At 38.2% G+C, this 24681-nt stretch overlaps 1 protein-coding gene across 2 annotated transcripts in view; it reads right to left on the bottom strand.

Moving 5' to 3' along the window:
• The window catches only part of PRIM2 (DNA primase subunit 2), a 98685-nt gene that overhangs the window by 52216 nt on the left and 21788 nt on the right, over nucleotides 1-24681 (bottom strand). The window contains exons 6-7 of one of the 2 annotated variants that reach the window (XM_065056176.1): nucleotides 24091-24186; nucleotides 23090-23227 (exon numbers count right to left, since the gene is read on the bottom strand). The exons of the other annotated variant lie outside the window; for it this stretch is intronic. Coding sequence (XP_064912248.1) covers nucleotides 23090-23227; nucleotides 24091-24186 — 234 coding nt within the window. The remainder of the gene's footprint in view (nucleotides 1-23089; nucleotides 23228-24090; nucleotides 24187-24681) is intronic. 2 annotated transcript variants of the gene reach the window in all.

Genomic DNA, 24681 nt, shown 5'->3' with positions numbered 1-24681 from the left:
ATCTGAGAGCCAGAAGGAGATCCCAGCTTTCCATCCTCACCGGGGCTATCGGAAAAACGGGAGAGGGCAGCAAGATATTTTCATTGAAAGTTTTTTTACCTTAATTCAGGATTTTTCTCCTTATCCCTAAACTGTCTAGATTAGTAATTCTTCTGCCTGATCAAAACGAAAAACAACATCCAGGAGATGCTACAAAAGCATTTGGGAGGCTTTCCTTTCCCTCTCGCCCCCATTTTAAGATACAGAACAGGTTAAAAATGATGCTGTAGCAACATCTTGGCTCTCTTTACTTAAGGACTGTGTCATAACATTCACCATTTTATTATAGATACATTACATACATGAAAGTACTCTTTACATATTTGTAGTGTTTAGGATCAACATGAACCGTGCACATCCCCAGCACGACCACAGTAGATAACAGACCTTTAAATCCCAATTCCCCTTATCCTGAGTCCAATTACAAGTGTTTCTCAATGCATATAATCAAGCCCAAGCTTTTACTTAAAAACTGAGACTCCACTATATACTGACATCTAATTCAAACATAAATTGCTCACGTAAAATCTTTTTCCCGATGCTATCTGATCACCTTCAGAGACGAACACTACTTTCAATGTGCCTTTTATTCCAGAACACAGCCTGTGGGGAAAGCAATAGTCACAAAAAGGCTTCTTAATACATTTCTCTCTGATTAGAAGCATTGTTGATGAATAGGAATTCTAAAACCTTAAAACAACTCTTTTTTCAACAAAACCTGAATTTTAGCTAGCAACTCCCTAAAAAGCAGTATTAAAAGAATATGAACTCTTCAGTAAGGAAGCCTATTTTTCTATCTCCCATTTTAATGCATCACGCACCAAAATAATTGCCTTAAATTTAAAATATGTCTAGAAAAGTTTTTACTTCTAAGAAAGTGTTAATATTGCTTTTTCTTTTTTTAAGACTTTCAGAATTATAATCTTGTGTGGTCTTTAAAACTGCACGATTTTGCAGCCACTACTAGGAAGTCATGAGATGCAGATACTGCCAGAACCCAAGAATTCAATTTAATTACATTTCAGAAAAATGACTTCGACATCCAACTTAGTTGCAGGCTGCCTCATGCCAAAGGAACTCTGATTGATTTTGAAACATCAGCTATCTTGCTAATGTTGTAAGAAAATGTCACAATGCAAATGCTGTGCAGCTGGGGAACCTGAAATAAGAGCGCAGTGTTTGCATGCCCATGTGCTGCTGTACCTAGACAGTTGACATTTTAGCGCTGATCAATTTGCTTTTGAAAAAAAGTTGGGTTTTAACCTTTCACAGCAAGGTGTTGTATGAAATTAATAAGTAATTTTTGCCAAGGTTTTTCAGCTATTAAAAGTTATTTCAGCAGCACTTACACTGAAATAAATTCAATAGAAACAAAGCAAACAATCTATTCATTCCATGTTAAGTGTACACAATCTCTATGAATGTTTTTCAAAACTATTTAAGCATAAATGTTTTTCAACATTACCAAATGTTTTTTGCATTGGGCTAACATAAATTATTACATAAAGCATTTAGATTATTTTCATACAGCACTACCAAATGTATGGAAGAAAGGAAATAACACAGATTAGCATTACTGGGCTCTTAGTACAAATGTAACAACTCAGTTACATTTTCAAAGGACGAGAAAATATTTCCCTCATGAAACTCTAGTGGTTGTTATAAACACCAATACAAGGCTGAAGTTGGTTCTGTGCGCGTTTTTCATTCATTTTGGTTTTCTAATTAAATAAAACTCCCCGCTGCTCTCTCACACACCCCCCTTCACAAAACCACAAATCTTATGTCTTTAGGAAAGTAAGTCAAAGGCAACAGCTAATTCATGACTTACCTAAACAAAGAAACCCAAGTTGCAGTCTTAGCACTGCAATTTTCTTTTTTTAGACTCTAAGGGGTCAAGCACAACAGTTACCATCAATGCTGCTTAACTGCTAAATCTAACAATTTTAAAGCTCTATATACATACAAATTGTATTACAAAATATCTATTATAGATTTTATATATATTATAGATATGAAATTAATGTATATTTCTATTTAGTCAGCTAAGTCAAGCTGCCAAAGGACAAATCTTCCATGGCAGAAGGAAAAAAAAATAACAGTTGTGAAGAACTTCCTTGCATGTCCTAGATATTTACCTAATACTTTAAGAACTTTGAAGAAACTGAACTCCACTAATTTCAGCTCAGCATTTGTCAAATGCATTCAGAATAATAATTAATGTTTTCCTGAGGCATTTACTTCTGAAAGTAATTGATTCCTTTTTTCCATTTGGAAATGTCTAGTCTTCACGTTTACATCGAGGTATAAATAACATCTGCACTGAAGATTAATATTTAGTCTTTAAAGCAAAATTTTTCAATAATTAAACCTTGTTTAATCAGCAAGTAAACTGTTGCTGGTTTTTGCATAATTATTACTTGTGGATATATTCATTTCACCTCCATGTCAGGGCCAAAGTATGCAAATGAACCCATCTCTTGTACTTCTTTGCATTCTAACATATAGCTGAAGCTGACAGTTACCAAGATGCTCATTAGATTTTTTTTCCCCAAAAAAAAGATTATTAATTGCATCTTTCTTACAATACTGTATAGAGTCTTTCAGGCTTCAATTATATCTAGATTGAAGTAGCCACTTAGCTACCTTGTCAGCAAAATCCAAATCTTCTGTCAAATAATACTGTTTCACATAATGGTGAAGGTTATTCAGTGATTTTTATCAACTGTTTCACCACTGACTTGACCTTTACCAATAGCTTTCTCAGCTTTTAATTTAGTCCTTAGTCTTTTTTGTATCTAGTTCCAGATACCTAGTAATTTTAAAACTAAGTAAACATTGTACTGGAAGACTTGTCTTCACAGCAAGCCTGGAAAACGAGATAATTTACTTTATTTCACCATCAACTTCTGACACAAACATTTCTTCATCTCTTCAATACTGCTTACTGTTCTTTAGCTGCATGCAGATATTTTGCTTCTTTTCCTGGCATTATTTATGAACAGACACTTCTCGTTTTTGCTGTCTTTCTCCCAGGTTCTCAGACTAAATATTGATTCCAGTCTTCCAAGGTACCCCGGAATCTGTTCAACTATACATTGCTGCTATAATTAACATGCATCAATGGCGTGTTATTGGAGGAGGAGAAGGTCACTCAGACAGCAGCGACTTCCCCAAGGTTTTAACATTATGATTTTGAAGTTTTCCCCCCTCCTCTTCCCTTCATTCCAGGGAATGAAATTAAGAAACCACCATCTCTGCATAATTTGGTAGAAGTTACTAACCAACACTACACAAGAAGCAACCAGCTAGAAAGCATGAAAGATTCATTATTGCTTCATTAAGCACCCTCACTGTCACTGTCAGAAACCATGGTAGGTTTTTTCCATCACAAACTTCAGATTATCACTAACGCTACATTCCAAAACTGCTTTGAGAACAACCATAACGGCGCTAGAAAAACTTCCCTAATATGCAGTCCAAAGAGAACAAGCACCTCTATACCCATACAACCTGCTTGATTAAAATCTCATTTTCCATAGTCTTCATCACCACTATGAGGCTTCGTCTATTGTTCTACAATGTAGACCATCATAATCTTGAGATAAGTCTTATGTAGTTGTTAATCTTGACAAACCTTATTACTAAAGCCCTAAGCCTGGGCAACCAGCAGGTGACCCTGCTTGAGCAGGGAGGTTGGACCAGATGATCTCTGGAGATCCCTTCCAAGCTCAGCCATGATGTGATTCAGTGAAATAGCACAGGAGATCGGACAAGTTCTGCCAGTCTTCTAATCTCAATTGCCCAACTATCAAAGATGGTCAAAAAGAATCTCAGTTGTTCATAATCAAATGCACAATGCATAACACAGAACATGAACAAGAACTTCCAATCTCTAAGCATTCTCAAAAGCCCACATTTTCATTTGCAATGTAGCGAAATTTTTAAAATTACTAGTGATTAGCAATTAAACGAATTCTAACAAGATTGTTAAATCCCTTTTCAGGAGCTTTAAGGACAAAATGAAGTGATTTTTTGGAAACGAGATAATTTTACTCTTAGATTGCTTTCAGAGAAATACAATTAACAAAAATCTTAAAAGTACTTGTTGTTAGGGACCAGGGTTATTTACTACAGTCAACACAGCCCAAGGCTATATTCTTATTCAGTCTTTAAACACTAACAAAGACATTCACGCCTAAGCAAAAAAAGGTTCCTATTGCAAATCATTTCCTCTGTTTAATGAGCTGTCAAATCTTCATATATTGGCTTTTTTTTTCCTTGAGAAAGTTACTATACAAGTCCAAATAAATTTAAGTAATCCTTAAGAATTCCATATTTGATCATTAGTAACAACAAACATTAGTAACAAACAAACATCTGTGTGATGCCAACCTCTTACTTTCAAACCTCAAACAAAGGCATTTGAATTTCAGAATCTTACTCCCTCAACATGTGGTAACGCTTGGAAATATTTTTGTTGTTGTCAAGACTTAGAAACTATCCATCTTTAAAAGTAAAAAGGTATTTGGAATACTTTTGCTCAGTTATGCATATTTTCAATATTGTGGAGAGTTTTTTAAGAAGTAAAATCAAATCTTGCCTATCTTGGAAAGAGTTTTAAGCCTCAGCTTCCCATATGTTCAAGTACCAGCAATTACATTCTTATCTCTAGTGAATAGAGATAAAAACATGACAGGCGCTCACATTTCATGCTGCTAAAACCCAGCATTAATCTGAGCCTACTTATCATCATTTTCAAATATTTCACTTAATCTCAGCTCTCAATTGCCAGCAACAGCAATGACATTTCCCAAATATGAGTAAGACTTAGTGTTTAAATATTTTCTTTCTGAAACAGAAAAGGACATTCACATTAAGGAAAACCACTAGCAACTCCAGCAATATGCAATTTTTATTCTCTTTTTTCAAATCTGGATTATTTACATTTGCAATTATTACAAATATTTTACTTCTGAATAAAAATACACTCTGACATGAGAGCACTTCCCCCAGGACTCAAGTTCACAAAGCAGAGAACCAAACCTTCAAAAAAAACCCTACTTAATTATAAAACATAATATTGTTGCCTTAGATCTTAACTATGGCAGTGGGACTTCCATTTGACCCCCTTTTGAGGCCTGTGGCTTGGTGCCTTGCAGAAGTGCACAGAGCAATCTGCTCCAGCGAAGCCAAACCTGGTGGGCTTCAAGGCCCGGGGATGTTCTCCTTCCTGGCCCAGTCAGCAGCCAGCAACCCTCATACACACACACACACACACTGAACAGGCACCGTGGGCCACCAGAAGAACACCACAAACACAAGAACAAGCACCATACACACACAAACAGCACGTGCATAAACAAATGATACCAGTGATCTGATCTGTTCGTACATGGTGGTTGATCTCATGCACGTGAGCCTCCTGTAGCTTGGCCACAAACTGCATTCTCCTCAGAGGCTGCCTCTCAAAGTCCTGACTCTCCTTCTGGAAGTTGGTTTTGACACGGGCCCCTCCAGCCACTGACTCCCAAATCTGCTCTCTCCAGTATCCTGCCCCCAGACACGTGGGCTCCAGCTCTCAGACCTCTGCACCACACAGAGAACAGAGAGAACCCTCAACCAGGAAAATAACTAGGAATAGTGTTTAATATAATACATCTGCTTATTAAATTATCACTGCAGTGGTACAGTACTGGGCACATGCCTAACGATCAGCAGATTTCTTATGTTCCCCTTTCCTGCCTTTGGCTCTTCTCCTAGATGATCTGTAATAACTTTTACACAATCCCACAAGTCCCCTCAAATATCCCATAATTAGTAAGTTTGCTCATTTCCATTAGACACACAACCTTGTTTCCCTCAAGGCTTTGAGCTGCTCCTTTAATGATCCATCAACCTACAGTCTGATAGCTTCGGTCTCTGATATCTTCTTAATTATCTCTCATTCTCCAGATTTTGTGTATCTGAGTATTTAATTTATTATTTGTCCTGTCTTTTGTCCTAGTTTTTCATGCTGAGTAGCCATTAACCAGATATGCTTGTGTAAGGATTTGTGGAATGTAAGACTGCTTCCCACATTCAACCATTATGTTTTACTCCTTGAGGTTAATCAATAACAATAGTACTATTTTCGACAGAACCAGTAAAAAATATGACCACTTATGAATTAGGTAAAGGAGTGAACACAGTAGTAAGAAATTACAGCCCAGCTCAGTCCAGATTGACACCAAGCCTCAATTACATGTCTTGAAGCATTAGGACACAAACTGAGACTGCTTCATGACAAAGTTGTGTGGATCTTAAAGCATGTATACAGCAACACACTAACATCAGGAAAGCACAAGTGGTGTATAATAGCTTCTCCTGGCTTGTTTAAATCAGTCTTGCATGCAATGTTATTGTAATGAATTGTAGAACATGGAGCATACTCATGAAAAAAAGCCCTTCCCACCAAGTTGTCTTTCATGAATACATCTGGTATAGAAGAGGCATCTTGTACACAAAAAAAGATGCTGTGAAGTGGCAAATACTGTACTTCATACACATGTCCTAAAGACTGCCCAAATAACTAGAGCCATGACAGAGAATCTGAGAAAGTAAAAATCTCCATTAAGTTATCAATTACAACAGTAATGGCAGATTTACTACCTCAGTCTAAGGGACCAACTCTGCCACCTCTTCCTACTACTTTTCTACCTAATCACAAAACCACAGAACTGTTGAGGTTGGAAGGGACATTTCTGGAGGCGATGGAAGGGACGCCCTGCAGAGGTCACCTGATCCAATATCCATGCTCAAGCAGGGCCACCTAGAGCTGCTTGTCTAGGACCATGTCCTGCTGGCTTTTGAGTATCTCAAAGGTGGGAGATTCCACAACCTCTATATTCTATATTCTTCAATGAAATAATCTATATATAAACACAAAGTACAAAAAGCTTACTACCAGGGAAGTAGTATTATTCAAGATGGGCAGCTCTTCTGTATCATCAGAGGTAGTTGGTCTGCCACATAAGGCCCAATACCTTTTCTTTTCAGAAAGAAGCACTCCAGCTCTATCCCTGCCATCTGTTGCCATTTCAGTTGTTCTTTGCTGAAAGTTGCACCTGTGAAGTACTGCACATGAAGAAGGTAACATACACATGGACTGCATACCTGACTTAATTGATATAAAGATTAGGTAAAAGCCCTCACCTTTCTGAGAAAAGTACTCAGGACTGATAGGTAACTTGAAAAGGTATAATAAGCAAACAAATTGAAACTATTGTCACCAGTCACCTTGTCCATTGGTGAGGCAAGTACCATTCGAACACTAAATGAATCTGTCTCCTTCACACTGACAACAGAATTGATTAAACCATACTTTCAATTCAATGCCGTACACAAGTATATGCAGTACACGGCTTTTCTGACTCTGATTTCACAAACAAGGCTTATAAACGCAAGTAGCTAACTGAAAAACACAGGACAGACAACGTCGATCATTGAAGCATCACTAACATCTTATGGGTAGGATTTTAAGTCAGATCTCTATTGCCAAATGAGTACTGCTTCTCGTATTACTTTTATTACTTTGTGAAACACTGTTGCAAACTGCAGGAGAAAACTTTGTTATAGGAGTAAAGAAAGCAAAACTGAGCTATAGAAAAAGTGATGCTTACAGACAATTTATGTGAGAAAACGTGTCAAATATTTTTCAAGGGTATTTTTATTGCTTTATCTTGCCACAAGAGCAAACAACTGCAAAAGCAGAAAAACAAATACCAAACTGATGTACTTTGTTACTCAAGTGTATTGTGTTTGGGATGCAAGGGTCTGGTATCGAGTGTGGCTACAGGGCTGCCTTCCCTGAGAGGCTGCCCAAAGCTTCCTGCATGTCCCACAGAGCCAGTGCCAGCCGGCTCCAAGACGGACCCACTGCTGGGCAAGGCCAAGCCCATCAGCGATGGTGGTATCACCTCCCACCGGAGGGGAGAAGATAGAGAATACAGAAGTTGAGCTTGGGAAAGAAGGAAGGGGTGGGGGGAAGGTGTTTTAAGATTGTTTTGTTTCTCATTATCCTACTCTGATTTGATTTGTAATAAGTTAAACTAATTTCCCCAAATGGAGTCTGTTTTGTCTGTGATGCTAATTGGTGAATGATCTCTCCCTGTCCTTTTCTTGACCCATGAGCCTTTCATTATATGTTCTCTCCCTCGTCCAGCTGAGGAGGGGAATGATAGAGCAGCTTTGGTGGGCACCTGGTGTCCAGCCAGAGTCAGCCCACCACACATAAGCAAGCAGATTTATGAGGCTACTGTTAAGACATAATCATAATTTTTAAATGTTGATCATTTCTTAACTTTTTCTTATGAGTTCATGCTGACAGATACAGGGAGATTAATCACAGAGCTAAAAAATTAATGACATTTAGTGAAATGCTTATTTGCATTTGGTGTATACCAAGAGAATAAAATCAACCTCATTTACATGCGTTCCACAGTAGACTGAATACAACACATTTTTTCTTTAGAATTAAGACCTCAGTTCCTCAACTTCATCTCCTTAAAGGAAGACCATAGCTGCACAGAAAGGCTGCATCTCAGGGCCCCATTACCCTGTCCCACCTCACTCAGCATTCGTGTGGTGCCTCTAACGGCCCATCCCACAAGGTGCAGCTACAACCTCAGCCCAGTCAAGCATTTGGACACGAACATTGTAAGCATCATGGATCAGGCAAGAATCATAAAAAAAATGCATTAGCAACTTGATTTTAAGCAAGACTAGATGCAATGGCAAGCCAGAATTTTCTCCCAAATCTCACCACATTAACTTAGTGCTGACCAGAACTAAAACTGCCACTGTAGCTTGCAAAGACAGTCAGCTTATAAAATGTGAAAATGATCAAGTTGCTCCAAACTCCACACACAACAGGCAAAACATCAAACTAGACTGCATGATATAAGACGTGGAGCTGCAGCAACCTGGAGAGAAGGCTGCTACGTGGCATTTAGTTTTTAGTATTTTGTCTGGGTTTGTATCTGCTTTTCTGACAGTGAAAGTTTTTTTGAATTCAAGCCCAACATAGAAAAATATGCTTTCATAGAGCTTGCTTACAAAAAGCTGAATAATTATGTTAGAGGGGGGGGTATTGGGATGAGAAAATATTTTAAAAGCTAACTAAAAACTTGACAGAATTACTTCAATTTGCAATTTCCATACTTTGCAATTTGTATCCTGCAAATAGTGAACTTCTCCACCCAGTCATGCAGTCAATGAAATTAAATTGCTGTACCAATTCCAAGTAATACTAAAACTGCTTAGTTTAATTATATTTGCTAAGTGCCAAGCCACAGTAAACAAAAAAGCAATATTACATATTCCCTTTTCAAATTTCCAAAAGTAAATATAAATAAAATAGATCTTAAGTATTTTAGCTTCACAGAGTACTACTACAAATTAGAGACAATCATTTAATATAAATGCAAGTTAGTGGGCAATTTTACCCTCCACATTTTCTGTCCATCTTTATTGACAAAGTTTTTCAGGCATTTATGCCTTGCAGAGATTATTCAAGTAAGCAAAGAACTACCAAGTAGTCAGAAAGGATTGAGTAATGGATCTAGCAAGAAACCTCCTCTTATGCAAGTCCATGGAACCTGATGGGATGTACCTGAGGGTGCCAAGTAAGCTGACATTATAAGCCTGCTCTCCATCATTGCTGAAAGACCACTGCAATCAGGACACGCTCCTGATGACTACAAGGCAAGTCTTGCACCCACCTTCTGATAAAGCAATATGGATGACTGGAGAACAACAGGCCAGTTGGCCTCACTCCAGACCCTGGGGAAGTCAAAGGGCAGGTCTTCTTGGAATGCACTTCTGAGCACACAATGGAAAAGGTCATCAGGGATAGCCAGCTTGATCTACCCAGGGTAAATTATTTTTTATTATTATTTTACTTTTAACCAACCTGGCTGCCTTCAGAAACAAAATGAGTAGATCTGTGACTAAAGAGCAGTGGAAGTCATCTGCCTTGGCTTTAACAAGACTTGATACAGCATTCTACAATATCCTTGTATCTAAGCTGCAACTTTATAGTCCAGTCACCTACTAGATGGGTGAAAAGCTGTTTGCATCACTATAGTGATCCTGAAGAGAAGATCACGGTACATCAAGGAGTTAGGGACTCCCTTTAACAGTGAACATGAGTAGGCACAGGCCTGGGCTGTGCTATACTGTGTGTATAAACCGGTCTTCTGATGTTGTGTCACACATATCCATTGGCTGCAGGACAAACCTAGGTGCCTCATTCTAATGAAGCAGCCTGTGGGCAATTCCAGCCCACAAGTGCACCACCTGCATGCCCTTGTCTCTGTTTAAAAGTACAGCAACAAATATTCATGTGAACACGTAGAGACGATGAACATAAAACCTTGTAAGAACTCAGAAGGCCAAAATGGGGTAACCTTTCACAGACAGCATCTGTGCCCTGGTTCGTGGCTCATTTGGTGCCCCACAAGTCTTGAATTCCCACAACCTGAAGGGAATAAGATTATCCTCTCTTTATCATATTGGCATTTTAAGCAACACTTAACTGCTTCTGACTGCCTTTCTTACCAAGATCAAAACAAACCAGCAGCTCTCAATATAAAATAGTCATCAGGCCCAAAGTGTAGTGGTTAATGTTTTGTACACTACCTGGAGGCCAGTTACAAGTGGAGTTCCTCAAGTGCCTATCCTGAGAGCAATGCTGTTTAATAACTTTACCGATTACCTAGAGGAGATGAAACTTGAGGTTTATAAACACCAGTTCAGAGAAGGCAGTCAATGCACTGAAGAGCAGTGCTGCCATTCAGGGGAATCTAAACAGGCTGAAGGAAGGAGCTAACAAGAACCTTGTGAAATTCACCAAGCACAACTGAAAAGTCCTCTACCCATGACAAAACAAAACTTTGCATTGATGGTGGTGGCCAACTCCTTGAGGAACAGCTCTTCTGGAAAAAAAACTTGAAGATCTGGTAAAGAGTAGGCTTGACTTCGCCAGTAAAGACTGAGAGAAAACATAGGGGGTAGAATTCTGCTAAAATTTCCCCAGTTTATCAATGTCTGTCTTGTACCAGAAGCCTCCAAACTGGACATAGTATTCTAGATGTAGTCTAACGAGTGTCAAGTAAATGGTGATTCCTTCCTTTTACCTACTGTACTTGTATTGATACAACCCAAGATACCGCTGACCTCTGCTGCCAGGGTGCTTCGCTGGCTCACATTGAGCCTACTGCTTGCTTAGCTGTGAACTACACTGAATCCAAACTGTAATGCTTATAGTAAAAGTTTAAGAAACATGATGACATAAATGTACATCACCTCATCAAACTCAGATACTCAATCCCATTGTGGCTGCTTTTGTTTCTATATGCCATTTAAGTAGCTGAAGGAACATGTGAGGGAAGTACTTGGTGACTATGACTTGTATTTCAATAGTGCTACTCAACATTCACAAGAAAATGTAAGAAAAAAAGTTGGAGCAATAACTTCCTAGATGACAGCATGTTACCACCTGCTATACAAAGTAGAAAATTTCTAAGGTGAACAATACCTAAAAAAAAACAAACAAACAAAAAAAAAAAAAACCAACCAACCAACCAAAACACACACACATCCCCCACTACACACAGCACACATACACACAAGCAAAAACCTCTTCCCAGGAGGTTTCTCTATGGCTTCTAGACACTGTCACAAAGGCAAAGAAGGTTATGAAAAAAGATAAGAGAAAATGGATTTATTTTTTTGCAAGTATCTCATATCCTTCTGCTACTCATAATAGTATTCATGCCTGAGGAACAGGAAAGGCTTCCACCCAAAAGAAGTGCTCACAATGACCCTCATGCAGGTTCTGCACAGACATGCCTGCGGTGCTGGCAGAGCCCCCTGTGCAGGACAGCGGGAGCTTGCGTGCCCCCCCACTTCGCAGCTACTTTTTTAATCCCTCATGCATTGTCTGATGTATTCTTCTTCGTATCAGTTGAACTGAGGTATCCCCACATCCGCTCATGAAACGATCCAGCTCTTTAAAGAGCAAGCTGCACTCCACAAGAATTACCACTATATATTTGAACCACAATAAATTCCCCACAGTCACAATGTAACAGTGCTGGTTTCAAAAGCATGCAGCTTAGAAGCATTTTTTTATTATTGCCTCTCTTATTGTTTCTTTGATCATCTCTCTGCTTTCATTGCAGGCTCTACCAGCATTATCCTACCCCATAAGAAAGATATATTGAAATATATTGAAAAAAAGTTTTCCACTGAAAAAAATCAGGAGTTACTCCCATGCCTACATTGAGGCAAATGCACATCATCAGGTGATCCACAGCACTATCCTCTTAATTCCTCCAAAATAGCTTCAGATCAAAACTCCAACTGGACTTACTATTCAAAACTGGTTATTCTAAAATTGGCAAGTTGTACTATGAGCGATGAAGGGCTGAACAGTGGAAGGAGACAGTAGCTGCCAGCATCAAAACATCTCCTCTCCAATGCCCCTCATTTCTCATACAGGAGCAGCAGAGAACATACCAAATTTAAAAGCAGATTAACCCAAGATATTCATATGTTTAGTAAAAACAACCTAGAGGAAAGTCTAGAAGCATGTTTCAAAAGAAACAGTGTAATTTGCCTTTGAAATTCCACTTACAAAATAGCATCTTGCCTTGTTAGATGTTTTAATGTGACAGACGAGAGACTGATTTTAAATTTAAACGTAGTCTAAACTAATTCATAACCTACATCCTCTGTTAAATTTCTTTTACTTATTTGTTCATGCAATGTGATATATCATCAGCCTATTGAGAAACAGGTATTTTCTTTCTGTCACCGAAGGGCGTTAAGCAGCTAGAGTTCTCCAGTCGTGCCCGGGAGACTCAAGTCCTCCAAAAATACATTAAAAGCTTGTAATTTGGAATAAGAACCAATTAGTATTTTTAGTCATTCACTGACAACTGGTGGGATTCACCCTACTTTTTAAAGAAGCCATTCAACATTTTGATGCAGCATTCCAAAATGCTGCTTCTGATTCATAGTTCAGTTTTAAACGGGGAAAGAGGGGCGGGGATGTTGGTATTTGCACATTTTTTCATTTATTTTTCTTGTCCATACATCAAAAGGATGGAGTAAAAAGAAAAGCAAAGCCTTTGGCACTAACAAAGCTGGTAACAGAACAGCCTCTACCTCATTTTGGAAGCACAACTAGGAAAAGAAGGAAAACTACTGAGGTTTTCTATTACTTCAGAAGCTCTAAGCACGACACCCAAATTTAATCAGTTTCTTTCATATGTACATATATAAACAAAGGCTGTAGTCATTAATAAACCATGTCATTTTGCTTAACTCATGACAGATGATAATAAAAAACCTTTGCTTTCTGATATTTGTTCAAGACTACAAATAATTTAAATTAAACATAAATCCTTCCAAACAGAAAAATACCAGTATTTACATAAAAGGGATTTGTTTACATAAATACAGAAAATAAATTTATAGCTAAAAATATCTCTCACAAGCTACATATAAATTGAAACTGTGTATCTTCATTGGTCTGTTTTTCCCCGGTACTTCATCTTAGTTTCTGCCTTTCTACAGCTCAGATACTGAACAGCTAATTCAGTGTCCTTTCAAAATCCAAAAAGCACACACAAGCTTTTACAAAATTTCACTTATGCCTGGAGAACTGTCCTGTGACCTTGGATGTAGAATAAATCCGTCACTGACTTTCAAAATCCATTTCTACTACAAAACATTTACATCACAGTACTTCTGTGCCTCTTCCCTCAGACAGATGAGGCATCAACCGACAGATGAGGTTATAAAAACATTTGTGTATATGCTTACAATTGACACACTATCAAAAGCACATAACCCATTCAGAATCCACAGAAAATACCTCTCTTGGTTTTCTGTTTCACAGTAATAAAGGATCCGAGGAATAACAAGAACCTGCCCAGGTAAGGCCATACAGATATATAGCTACTAATTTAAGCGGTTATTGCTCCTAGACCACCTCCTCACATACCCCAAGAGAAAAGAAAGCCACTTCAGATAAAAAATTTTCTGTTCATAGCAATGTGAAAGTGCTCCACACGAAGTTACTGCCATCTCCCAGGACTCGAGCGCTTAGAAGTTCAAGCAGGCTTGAAACACTGACAGATCAAGGTAGACCTGTAAACGTGGAACACAGCAGCACGGAGGCCTCTCTTAAGGAAGCTAACACAGTAACGTTGCACACCCAGCTTTTGATTTATACCCTTCTTAAAGCTGAAAAGATCACATGAGATAACTGGATGTGAATATACAACACAGAATACCTCTCGCAGCAATGCAAGGTTAGACTCCTCAATAAGTAATGGAAAATTAACTAGAAATTCTGCTCCCTAGTGAGATGTGGCTTGTATCAGTGGGTCAGTACTTCCTTGCAGGTCACTAATTTGGAAATCTAGAAAAAAATAACAGAGGCGAACTATAAAATAACCACAGATAATCCAGCTGTAAGTTAAAAAAAAACAAAACCAAAAACAATAAAACAGCCAACCAAAGAAAAGACTTTCAAAATCCGTATCAGGTAGCCACAAGAAACTTAACAAGGAAACAGCTAAAAACATCAGCTGAGCATGACACTGATTAACCAACTTAAAAAATGGATCCCTGCAGTCCAGGTATTCAGGGATAAAGCAGTGCCCTCCTCAGGCAGGTGAGCTGCGGGGCAGCAGGAGGACAGCAAGCAATGCTGCAGCAGGAGCACAGGCAATGCAGAGGCATCCGACGCTCTCCTGGAGACAAGTCATCCTTCAAATATGGATCTGCTTCTTCACAACCCAGGGCCGTCAAAGAAACCGCATTTGGGAAAGGAAGCGGGCCAGGCAGGGTGTGCCACAATACTACCAGAGCCAGGTTTAACCACCCTAGCCCTAATTAAATCACACTTCTAGTATTTCAGGAAGACAACACTGCAGTGATTTCAGTGACATTCATAAGACACGTGTGTGTTCTTATTATAAAAATTCTGTTCAACTATACTGCCTCTGAAACATACCCTGCCTTCTTATTACCAGGAAAAAAAAAAATATGACAGTCTTCATTTACTACCAAAAAAAAAAAAAAGTTCACTTCCTCTCTAGTATAAATATGCAGATTAGCAATTAAATGCAGAAGAAACACATTAACAGATGAACTTCCCTTTGAGAAACTGCAGTAAAGTCATACAATGAGGCCACCCAGAAATCAGCTGCAGCAACACTGACAGTGACCACCATCTCTAAAAATACTCACTTCATCTGTATTTAAACCAGTTTCAAAACAAATACTCAATAAGTTAAAAAGCATATTGCTGCAGTTTTTCTTAAGAGTTCAAAACACTTGAGTTATGTGATCACTAAAATTAGTAACGTTTTTTAACTAGACTTACGGCAGGATTTCTCTTAAACATGTCTTGACAAAAGCATTTCTGAGATGAGACTTGTACATACTTTATTCTTACACTTCCTGCTTAAGAAAGTACTCCAACCTCTATAAAGATTCTATACATTAATTAACCAAGTGTCACCTTATATGACTATCAGTAGTTCAATGTATTTCATATCTGACTTTGAGCTACTGACAGTTGTTTCCCATTTTTCGTTCTGATTGAAAAAAGGATTTAAGATTCAGTTCTTCCCCAATAGTCAGCCAATCTTTATCATTTGTAGGAATGGCAAAATCATGTTAACATCACATACATGGTGTACATTCACTGGCTTAGCATACTTTACTGAGGAGATAGCCACTCTCTGTATTTCACAGAGACATATATTTTAAAAAATCATGTAATTGGAAAGGTAGTCATCATAATTTTTAGTGATTCAACCTACTTCTTTTTGTCTGCTCCATAAATTTGCATTAAATATTTCAAACATATCCTCTTCCCATCCTTCTACATTCCATATTTTTCACAGCCTTTTTTGCTGTTAATCCAAATTGTTAATTCAAACTGTAATCATAACTTAAGATATTATAGCTTAATTTAGGTCTAAAAATAATTTGCATGACTCCAGTTCTTCCTTGAATGCTTAATCTGACACTCACTGCTGTACCCATTGCTACTGATTTCATTGTGGCTACTCACAACAGTAAGTCCTATGAGTATCTGTATATGGTGTGCTATAAAATATTGATTTACAAAAAAGGTGCAATTTTTTTTATATCTGTAGAGCAGATTTATAAAAGTGTGCAACATGCTTGCCATAATTTAACATCTAACCAAGGATCACGAGAAGCAAGGGTTACAGACAATGAAAAATACAGATAATGAAAAATCATCATGGTGAATGCAGGTGCCTTTACTCTTGCACTGTTTGTGATTTTTAGGACTACACTGCAGAGTTTTCAAGTTCCTCTCCCCTTTACTTCCAAAACAGCTTTTAGAAATGGAGCAGAGCAAGAAAGGAATCACTTTGGAAAGCAAATGCAAGGCAGGCACTTTAAAGTGTAATGAAGAAACTGGGGAGGGAGCCCCCCAAAGCCCCTCACAAGAGATGCTAATAGCCAACAATGGGACAATTAAGGGGTCATGGCAAAAAGAAGGTCCACAAAGAGTCCAGTGGGTGTCCTTGTCTTGCAGGTAACCATTCCCCATACAGGCTTGAGCCCTCTCTGACACGCAAACACAGACTCAAAATCACTTCACTCGATTTCACTTCTCCCACTTAAAATAGCACCATTTTACTCAGCAGACGGGTGCCTTGGACAATGACCTTACAATCTAACTACTCAGCAATGAAGACCAGCTGCTTCCCTGCAAAACTCTCACAGAAAAGTTTCATCTGAGATACTCAAAGGACAAAGTCACCGTAATCATGTTTTACCCTGCACTGCCAAAGTTATTACCTTACTAACCTTGTATGCGCATATTACAAAAATCATCCATTTATGTTACAGTGAATTACTTTAAGTTAACACTGGGAACACAGCACCTGAAATGAATTTCAAGTGACAAGACCATCATCAATCATAGTTTCTCAACATTAATGCCACTACATAAAGCCTTCTGCCTCACTGCTTGAAAAAGCAGGTGTTCTAGGAAGAAAATGCTTTGCAGGTGGTGCCATGTATACTGATACATTTCCCAAATTAGCAAGCTCTCTGAATATATAACATAAATCAACCAAAATAGCATATTTGACTAACATTTAATTTTAAAAGAGAAATCATTACCAATATTAGTAAAGCTAGAAGCAACTTAATCCACATTTCTAACAATTTTGAAGATTACATCCAAAATAGGGAAAGGAATAAACAAAAAAATACATAAAAGTTAGAAAACACCAGTGAGGTCTTCCTTTTGTGCTAAGTCCTCAAACCCCAACAATTTGATTTGTAGACACTTTATCAGTTTATGCAAGATCACACTGCAAAGTAAAAAAGTGTAGGAATTAAATTAAGAAGAAACACATGCTATCATAATTATACATATTAACATTGGAATCTTGATTTCTTATGGTACCAGTTTGTGTTATTTTCAGTTACTATTGTTATTTGTAGGCAGATCCAATATGATGTTCTAACAAAGTATTTCCACAAAAGCAACTTTTTGCAGTAAAGATATAATACAAAGACCAGATAAGTTATTACCTCGATTGCTATGCTCAAGATGGGGGAAAAAGGGGCTGGACTTAAATACAAGCATGACAAATCTACTGAAAAAACACCATTAGATGATGAATGGAAAGTTCAGTTACGCTATCAACCACAATTACAAGTCTTTGTAAAATAAGCTCTTCAAATCTACAATAAAGGCCAAAAATTCAAAGAATAGCCAAGGTTAAACCACCACAACCTAAGGGACAAACTCCTGCCCAGCTGCTCACCCACTCCCCCTGCCCAACAGCACAGGGAAATAGGATGAGAAGGCTCATGGGTTGTGATAGAGACAAGGAGACTGTTTACCAGTTACCACTGCAGGCAAAACAGACTCGACTTGGGGAAAACTGATGCAACTTACTGTCAATTAAAATAGACTCAGGCAGTGAGAAACAGAGAAAAACACCAAAATGAGGCCTTTCCTTCCCTCTCTCCCAAGCAGAACTTTACTCCTTCAACTCCAGACTCCTCCACTTCTCCCCTGCACAGCGCAGGGAGCAGAGGGCAGGGGCAGTTATGGCCAGTCCTACCCACCCATGTATTTCCCCTGCTCTGGCACAGTCTCTCCCCATGGGCTGCAGAACTTCAGGAAAAAAAACACTGCTTCAGTGTGGGCTCTCCACAGGCTGCAGTTCCCTCAGGAACTCTCCACCTGCTCCAGCGTGGGGCCCTCACGGGTGCCCTGAAATCTGTTCCCGTACAAGAGTAGTTAAAAAACACTAAATGCATCCTCAGAAATTACATAATTTCTGGGGAGTGGACATCACAGGGAAGCTCACAGTGAACACTGCAACACTTTCGGCAGGTAGGAGCCACTGTCCACCCCTACAGCCGCTGCAGTTGACCACACAGGGCGAGAACCGTGGAAGTTGACTGCTGCCCAACGCAAACTCCGGTTCAAACAAGTCAGACGACTGCTAGCGTCATATTAAGTCATCTTCTCACAGAATCACAGAATCACAGAATCGACTGGGTTGGAAAAGACCTCAGAGATCATCGAGTCCAACCCTTGGTCCAACTCTAGTCCGTTTACTAGATCATGGCCCTAAGTGCCATGTCCAATCTCAGTTTAAAAACCTTCAGGGACGGCGAGTCCACCACCTCCATGGGCAGCCATTCCAATGCCTGACCACTCTCTCTGTAAAGAATTTCTTTCTAATATCCAGCATAAATTTCCCCTGGTAGAGTTTAAGCCCATGCCCCCTTGTCCTATTGCTAACTGCCTGGGAGAAGAGACCAATCCCCACCTGGCTATAACTTCCCTTCAGGTAGTTATAGAGAGTGATGAGGTCACCTCTAAGCCTCCTCTTCTCCAGACTAAACAACCCCAGCTCCCTCAGCCTCTCCTCATAGGTCTTATGTTCAAGTCCCTTCACCAGTCGTGTTGCTCTTCTCTGGACCCGCTCCAGCACTTCAATGTCTTTCCTAAACTGAGGGGCCCAGAACTGAACACAATACTCCAGGTGTGGCCTCACCAATGCAGAGTACAGGGGAAGGATCACTGCCCTTGTCCTGCTGACCACGCTGTTTTTGATACAGGACAGGATACCGTTGGCCTTCTTGGCCACCTGGGCACACTGTTGGCTCAGTTATTTGAGGACACTGCTCCTAAAAGCAAGTCCTAGCCAATGATCCGGCAGCATCTTCTCTCTTTCCCCCATTTGTCCCATTTCAGATTTCTCCGAAGCGATCCTCATTTGTGTGGTACCGAGTAGAACACAGCTCTGATATGGGTCTGAACCACCACACTAACCCAAATCTCCTGATTTCAAGCAATCAAAAATTGAAACTATTATAATCAAAAAAGGAGATCTAATAACCAACAAGAATTTCACAACCTAAGTTCACTACATGGCTGTAACTGAAATTACCAAAACGCAGCACAGCATTACTGCAGAAACGCTTGTGCATAAGTGTAAACACTGTGAAACACTTATGAATAAAATATAATGTAATTTGAATTGATAAAAGTTTGCTTTAAGTTATAAAACAATCGTAGAGCTAATATTACAACTTACATGAGCTACAGAAAATGTGATTCTGTGATTCTACGATTTCTACAGTTTAATAATCATTAATGACACAAAGGAATTTTTTTACCGTCGAATGGGTCAGACAACACAGAAAGAAGGTCCTCGCAGTATTGATTTTGCACATAAAATGAACTTCTCCAGTTGCATTTGCAATTGCCAAGAAGGCTTGAATAGTATTAACTCCCCCTATTATTGAGCCCCAAAGAACAGCAAAATAGTCAAGATGTTAAATTTATTTTTAGAGGATGAAACAAAACACATGACTGTTTTGTGGGCTTGACTAGTAAGCAATTAAAGCATAAGTCTGATTAAACTGAATTTGTGCCAGTGTCAACATAAAACATTTTTTTTAAAGTCAGTACTATTAATTATTTACTGTGCTCTCAAAGCTCATTATCAACACATCAATTCACTCTCGTTATATCGCTCCTCTATAAGCCCAACCAGAATCACCCTGTAATGCAGGACAGTGGCACCACAAGCCTGCAACGTAGTGAGCAATGCAGCAAGGCTGGGCAACCACCCCAATTATTCCATGCCTTGGAGGCCTAGGAACAGCAGCACTGGCACAAGCACACTCCCATGAAGTGTAACAGCTTCAGAACACCTTGGAAAAGACAGAACAGGGATAACTCCTTCTAAAAACCTGGGCATGCGACTGCCTGGAGTAGCACCAACCAACATCCAAGAGGCAAAACATGCATCACAGCACAAATAATCAATAACCCCACACTTGAAAAACTACGCTGCTTTAACGGTGAAGAATTGAACCACTAATAGGAGCTGTAAGAAAGATTCCTCAAAACTACATGCCTGAAAGATCATCTTTCCGCTGTCTATATTCAGGTATTATATTTTGTCCCTTAGAAGCTTAAAACAGGCTGTCAAAGCCAGAAGTACTGACCAAAGCCAAACTACCCCAGAGAAGGTCCAAGTATTTAGCCTAATTTTATGGCCCTGTGAAGATACAAACCACTTCTTTAGAAATACCATTCATGCCTATTTTGGATTATCGCACCATTAAGATCTTTAATTCTACAATTCTAATAAAACAAGGATTGTCCATTAGAAACCCCTGAGAATGAAGCGTAAATAGCCAGATGCTGCAAAAACAATGAAACATACTCCCAAAAGCACACATAAGTAATGCTTACCAAAGTGGTAATGTTATCAAATACATTCATTAAAAGACAAATTAAATAACAAATCAGTGATGCCATTTAAGGCTCTATTACTTCTTAATTAAGTTTGGTCATGATGCACGACTTCTGTGCGAAGTCACGAAGACCTCTATACTATCACAGTGCCATAGGCTGAGAACATTTCCTAATTGATTTCTCCTTTGCAGCAGACACACAAACATCCATGTGCTGCAGAAGCATTACCAAGCAATACTAAAGCAGCTGTACCTGCAGAACTTAAGCCTAGACCAAATAGTATTTCAACAACTACTTTTCACAAACAACCCTGAAAGTGTGTCACTGTGTCATAAGAGGTAATTCACTAAAGATTATCCTCCTAATTTGTAAGTTGCAGAACAGCAACCGTTACCATCTTTACATTGCATTTACATATAATCCTTTCACTAAAAGTGTATTCTTATAGTTTCACTGAAATGTAATTGATGATTACAGTTTTGTTCCAGTGAAAACTACACTAATTATCCTACTACCAAGTGTCACACTCCAGTTATGCCTCTGTTTGGTATAGGAGAATAACATTAGATTGACCTCTGCAGAACATGCTGGATTTTTGATCTTCGTTTCCAAAAGATTCAATTTAATAATAATCTCAATTTAATAATCTCTCAGCAGTGTACTGTGCACAGTTTATTAAAGGCGGTTTTGCAGACTAAAACAGTAATCAAAACCCCACGACTTCAATCAGGAGCTTTAAAATAGGACAGAAATTACAAATCTTCTTTTATTCCTTACTATGAAAATACGCAGAACTCCAATAAGCAAAATTTACGTATTAAGACTAAAAACTAAGATCAAACCTGAAATACTGAACTAACTTAAAACCTAGAAGTTCTAAAGAAGATAGTTTTCCAAGCTCATGAGGGTGTTAGAATTTCTAAATCTTGATTACAGAGGATAACATATAGAAGTACTTTTTTATTATAAAGCAACTATTGGCTTTAACAAAGTAATCTGGTTTAAATGAATTATATACAAGATAGCGTATGTTTGTAAGAAAAAGCTGCAGATTTTTCCCTAAACTGACAAGTGGCCTACTCATTACTGTTCTAGCCTATTGTTTTTCAGATGTCTCCTCAGCTACTTAAACAACATGCAAGTTCCAGAAGTCCATGAAGCTTCTCAAAAGTATTTAAGCAGATGCAGACAACCCACGCCCTTAGCCACATTTCTAGAGAACACATTCACTGCTTTTAAATTCCACACGAGTGCTATCAACTTCCATTATGCATCAACTGAAATAAGGATGTCTCTAGTTGCAGTTGTATCAAAGAGTTCTAATGGAAATGTACACATAAGAGTATCATGGTTTTCACTGCAGTCACCGCAGTCTCCAGTTATATTCAAAATTAACTAATCAGAAAATTTGCATATTGGCAGCTTCTTACAGGAACTAATTTTTACTTCACACTATTTACTAAACATTCATAGTCAACCTTGATATTAACGTGACATAGCAACATAAGGCTTTTTAAAGAAAAAACTGCCTTCATTTATTCAACACGATATTTTCTAGGACTCAAATGCTAAACAACATACATGATCACCCGCTTTTAAACCCTGTGAAGAGTCTAATATTGTAAAACCAGTAATTCCCAAATTGATCACCAAATTACTAACAGAAGAACATTCATACACAGTATTTACCAAAGGTGTCCTAACTAGATTTGATACCTCAAACATTCACGCAATGAAGATTTCTATTTTTACCCGACATGTTTTGATTTATCCTCATTTCAGAACTCACTAAGAAAAGGAAAAAAAGATACAACTCCCTATTTTACTTGTTTAAAAAAAAAAATTTGCAAAATGTGTGAGAAAAGATTGGTATGAAGAAAAAAAACCAGCAGTCTGTATGAGGCTACATTTGAATGAGGCTACATTTTGAATAAAAAGTTATGTCACTGTCTATGTGGGAAACAATTTTCAAATCCTCTAGGACAAATTGCTTTACAATGCACAACACATACTAAATTTCATGCAAAAAATCAATGAACTCTCTGCTCATAATGAACTTTTCTTTTAGTGATATCAGCACTTTTGATAGGGTTTCTGGTATTCTCCAAGATGGAAGCAGATAAATTTAAAAATCCAAAAGGTTACTGTCCAAGAGCATCACTAAACAATACAACAACAGTTGTAAAAATCAGACTTTATCATACTTACCGCCAATGCTTTAGATAACTTTGCTCTATAGTTATTCAAAACAATCGCAACAATGTCCTTAAATGGCACATATGCAAAACCATCTTTAATAAACACTCTTCTGGCTCTAAAGAGATCCACAGCATCTGCAAGTCCAACCTGAAATAGAAGAAAAGCCCACACCGTGAAACAGCAAAATAATGCAGTAACAATGTTTACAACGCTAAGATTCAAAATGGACCAGTAAAGCTTTAAGTCATTCTCTTTTAGCGAAGCTCTATCCAGGCAAAACATAAATATTTTGAAATTAAATGTTGACTTTGGAATAGCTGATCATTATTTTGGTGAAAATGCATTGTTTACTTCTAGGAAGTCATGCATCCAGGCAAAATAAGCTACTTTAAAGCTTGCATCTATGATTAGAGGCCCAATTACGTAGCTTTGCATCCCTTACTGATTTGATATTTGAAAATGGACTTCTGTTGGCCTTCTGTTTCAGACATCTTGAAATATTTAATTAACATCAGCTATATATATAAAAGTCTTGGAAGCAGATCTGGAACCCAAACAACTTTGCTCCAGAGAAGAATCAGTGGGTTACATTAGATACTTCTTTTCTCTCCCCTCGCTCTGTTGCAAAAAGAATTTCAGACTAACACAATCAGCCCCAACCTAGTTTCAGCAACAGATACTTGACAGTGTCTCTATCCTGAACAGCCTGTCAGCCAGACAAGTTACATCATTTGTCTGGGAAACGTTAAAACTGGTTTTGTAGCAAAAAACAAGGGACATCAGAAGAGGCCAGAAGATATTAATGGTAGTTCAAAGCTCCCTTTGTTCTCCCAATCCCTCCCTCTACCCTTATACTGACATGAAGAAGAGGAACTCTCGTTAGTCACAGTTAATTTAGATACTTTGATTAATGGTTAGCAATAGTATTATGTAAACTTAAAAACAGTAACTCCAAGTTTAACTGAAAGAGAATGAATGTAAATATGCGGAACTCACCAATTTCTACTTACCTTATAGAACATTTGTTCTTTTACTTTAGACATAGTGAAGCCAGGGGTTGATGTAGACAGCTCACTTGACAATTCATTTTTCAGGTCTTCACTAATCTAAAATTAAAAGTTTGTTTTAAAACTGCCGAAATACTTCAGAATAAGGTGTTTTTTTTAATTAACATGAGCTAAAAGATTAAATAATCTGTAAATATATCAACACTTCAGTTGACAAGGGAAAATGAATTACATATTCAGCAAGTGATCACTAATAACTAGTCAGAAACAAGCAAAACACTAGTGGCGAACACTGTTAAATAACCTCCCTTCTGAAGCAGTAGTGCAGATTTTAAATATAATAATTCCAAACATTAACACAAGAACTAGAAAATAGACTTTTTAAAACTCAACCTCTTCAAAATAAAACCTGTGACAATCTCTGCTCATATCTAGATTTACTGTACGCATTAAAACAAAGCACGATGACTCAATGGCAGTTAGTAAGGACTTAAGCAACTCTGTCAGAATTTTGACAAAAACTTCAGTTTCAGCTCAGTTTTAAAACTAGGCTTTAAAAAACAAGACATATAATCTCATATTCATAGACTGATC

Source organism: Columba livia, chromosome 3, assembly GCF_036013475.1.
Source record: "Columba livia isolate bColLiv1 breed racing homer chromosome 3, bColLiv1.pat.W.v2, whole genome shotgun sequence".
In the NCBI taxonomy this organism is placed as follows: Eukaryota; Metazoa; Chordata; class Aves; order Columbiformes; family Columbidae; genus Columba; species Columba livia.
This window is presented reverse-complemented; position numbering and strand designations above follow the sequence as displayed.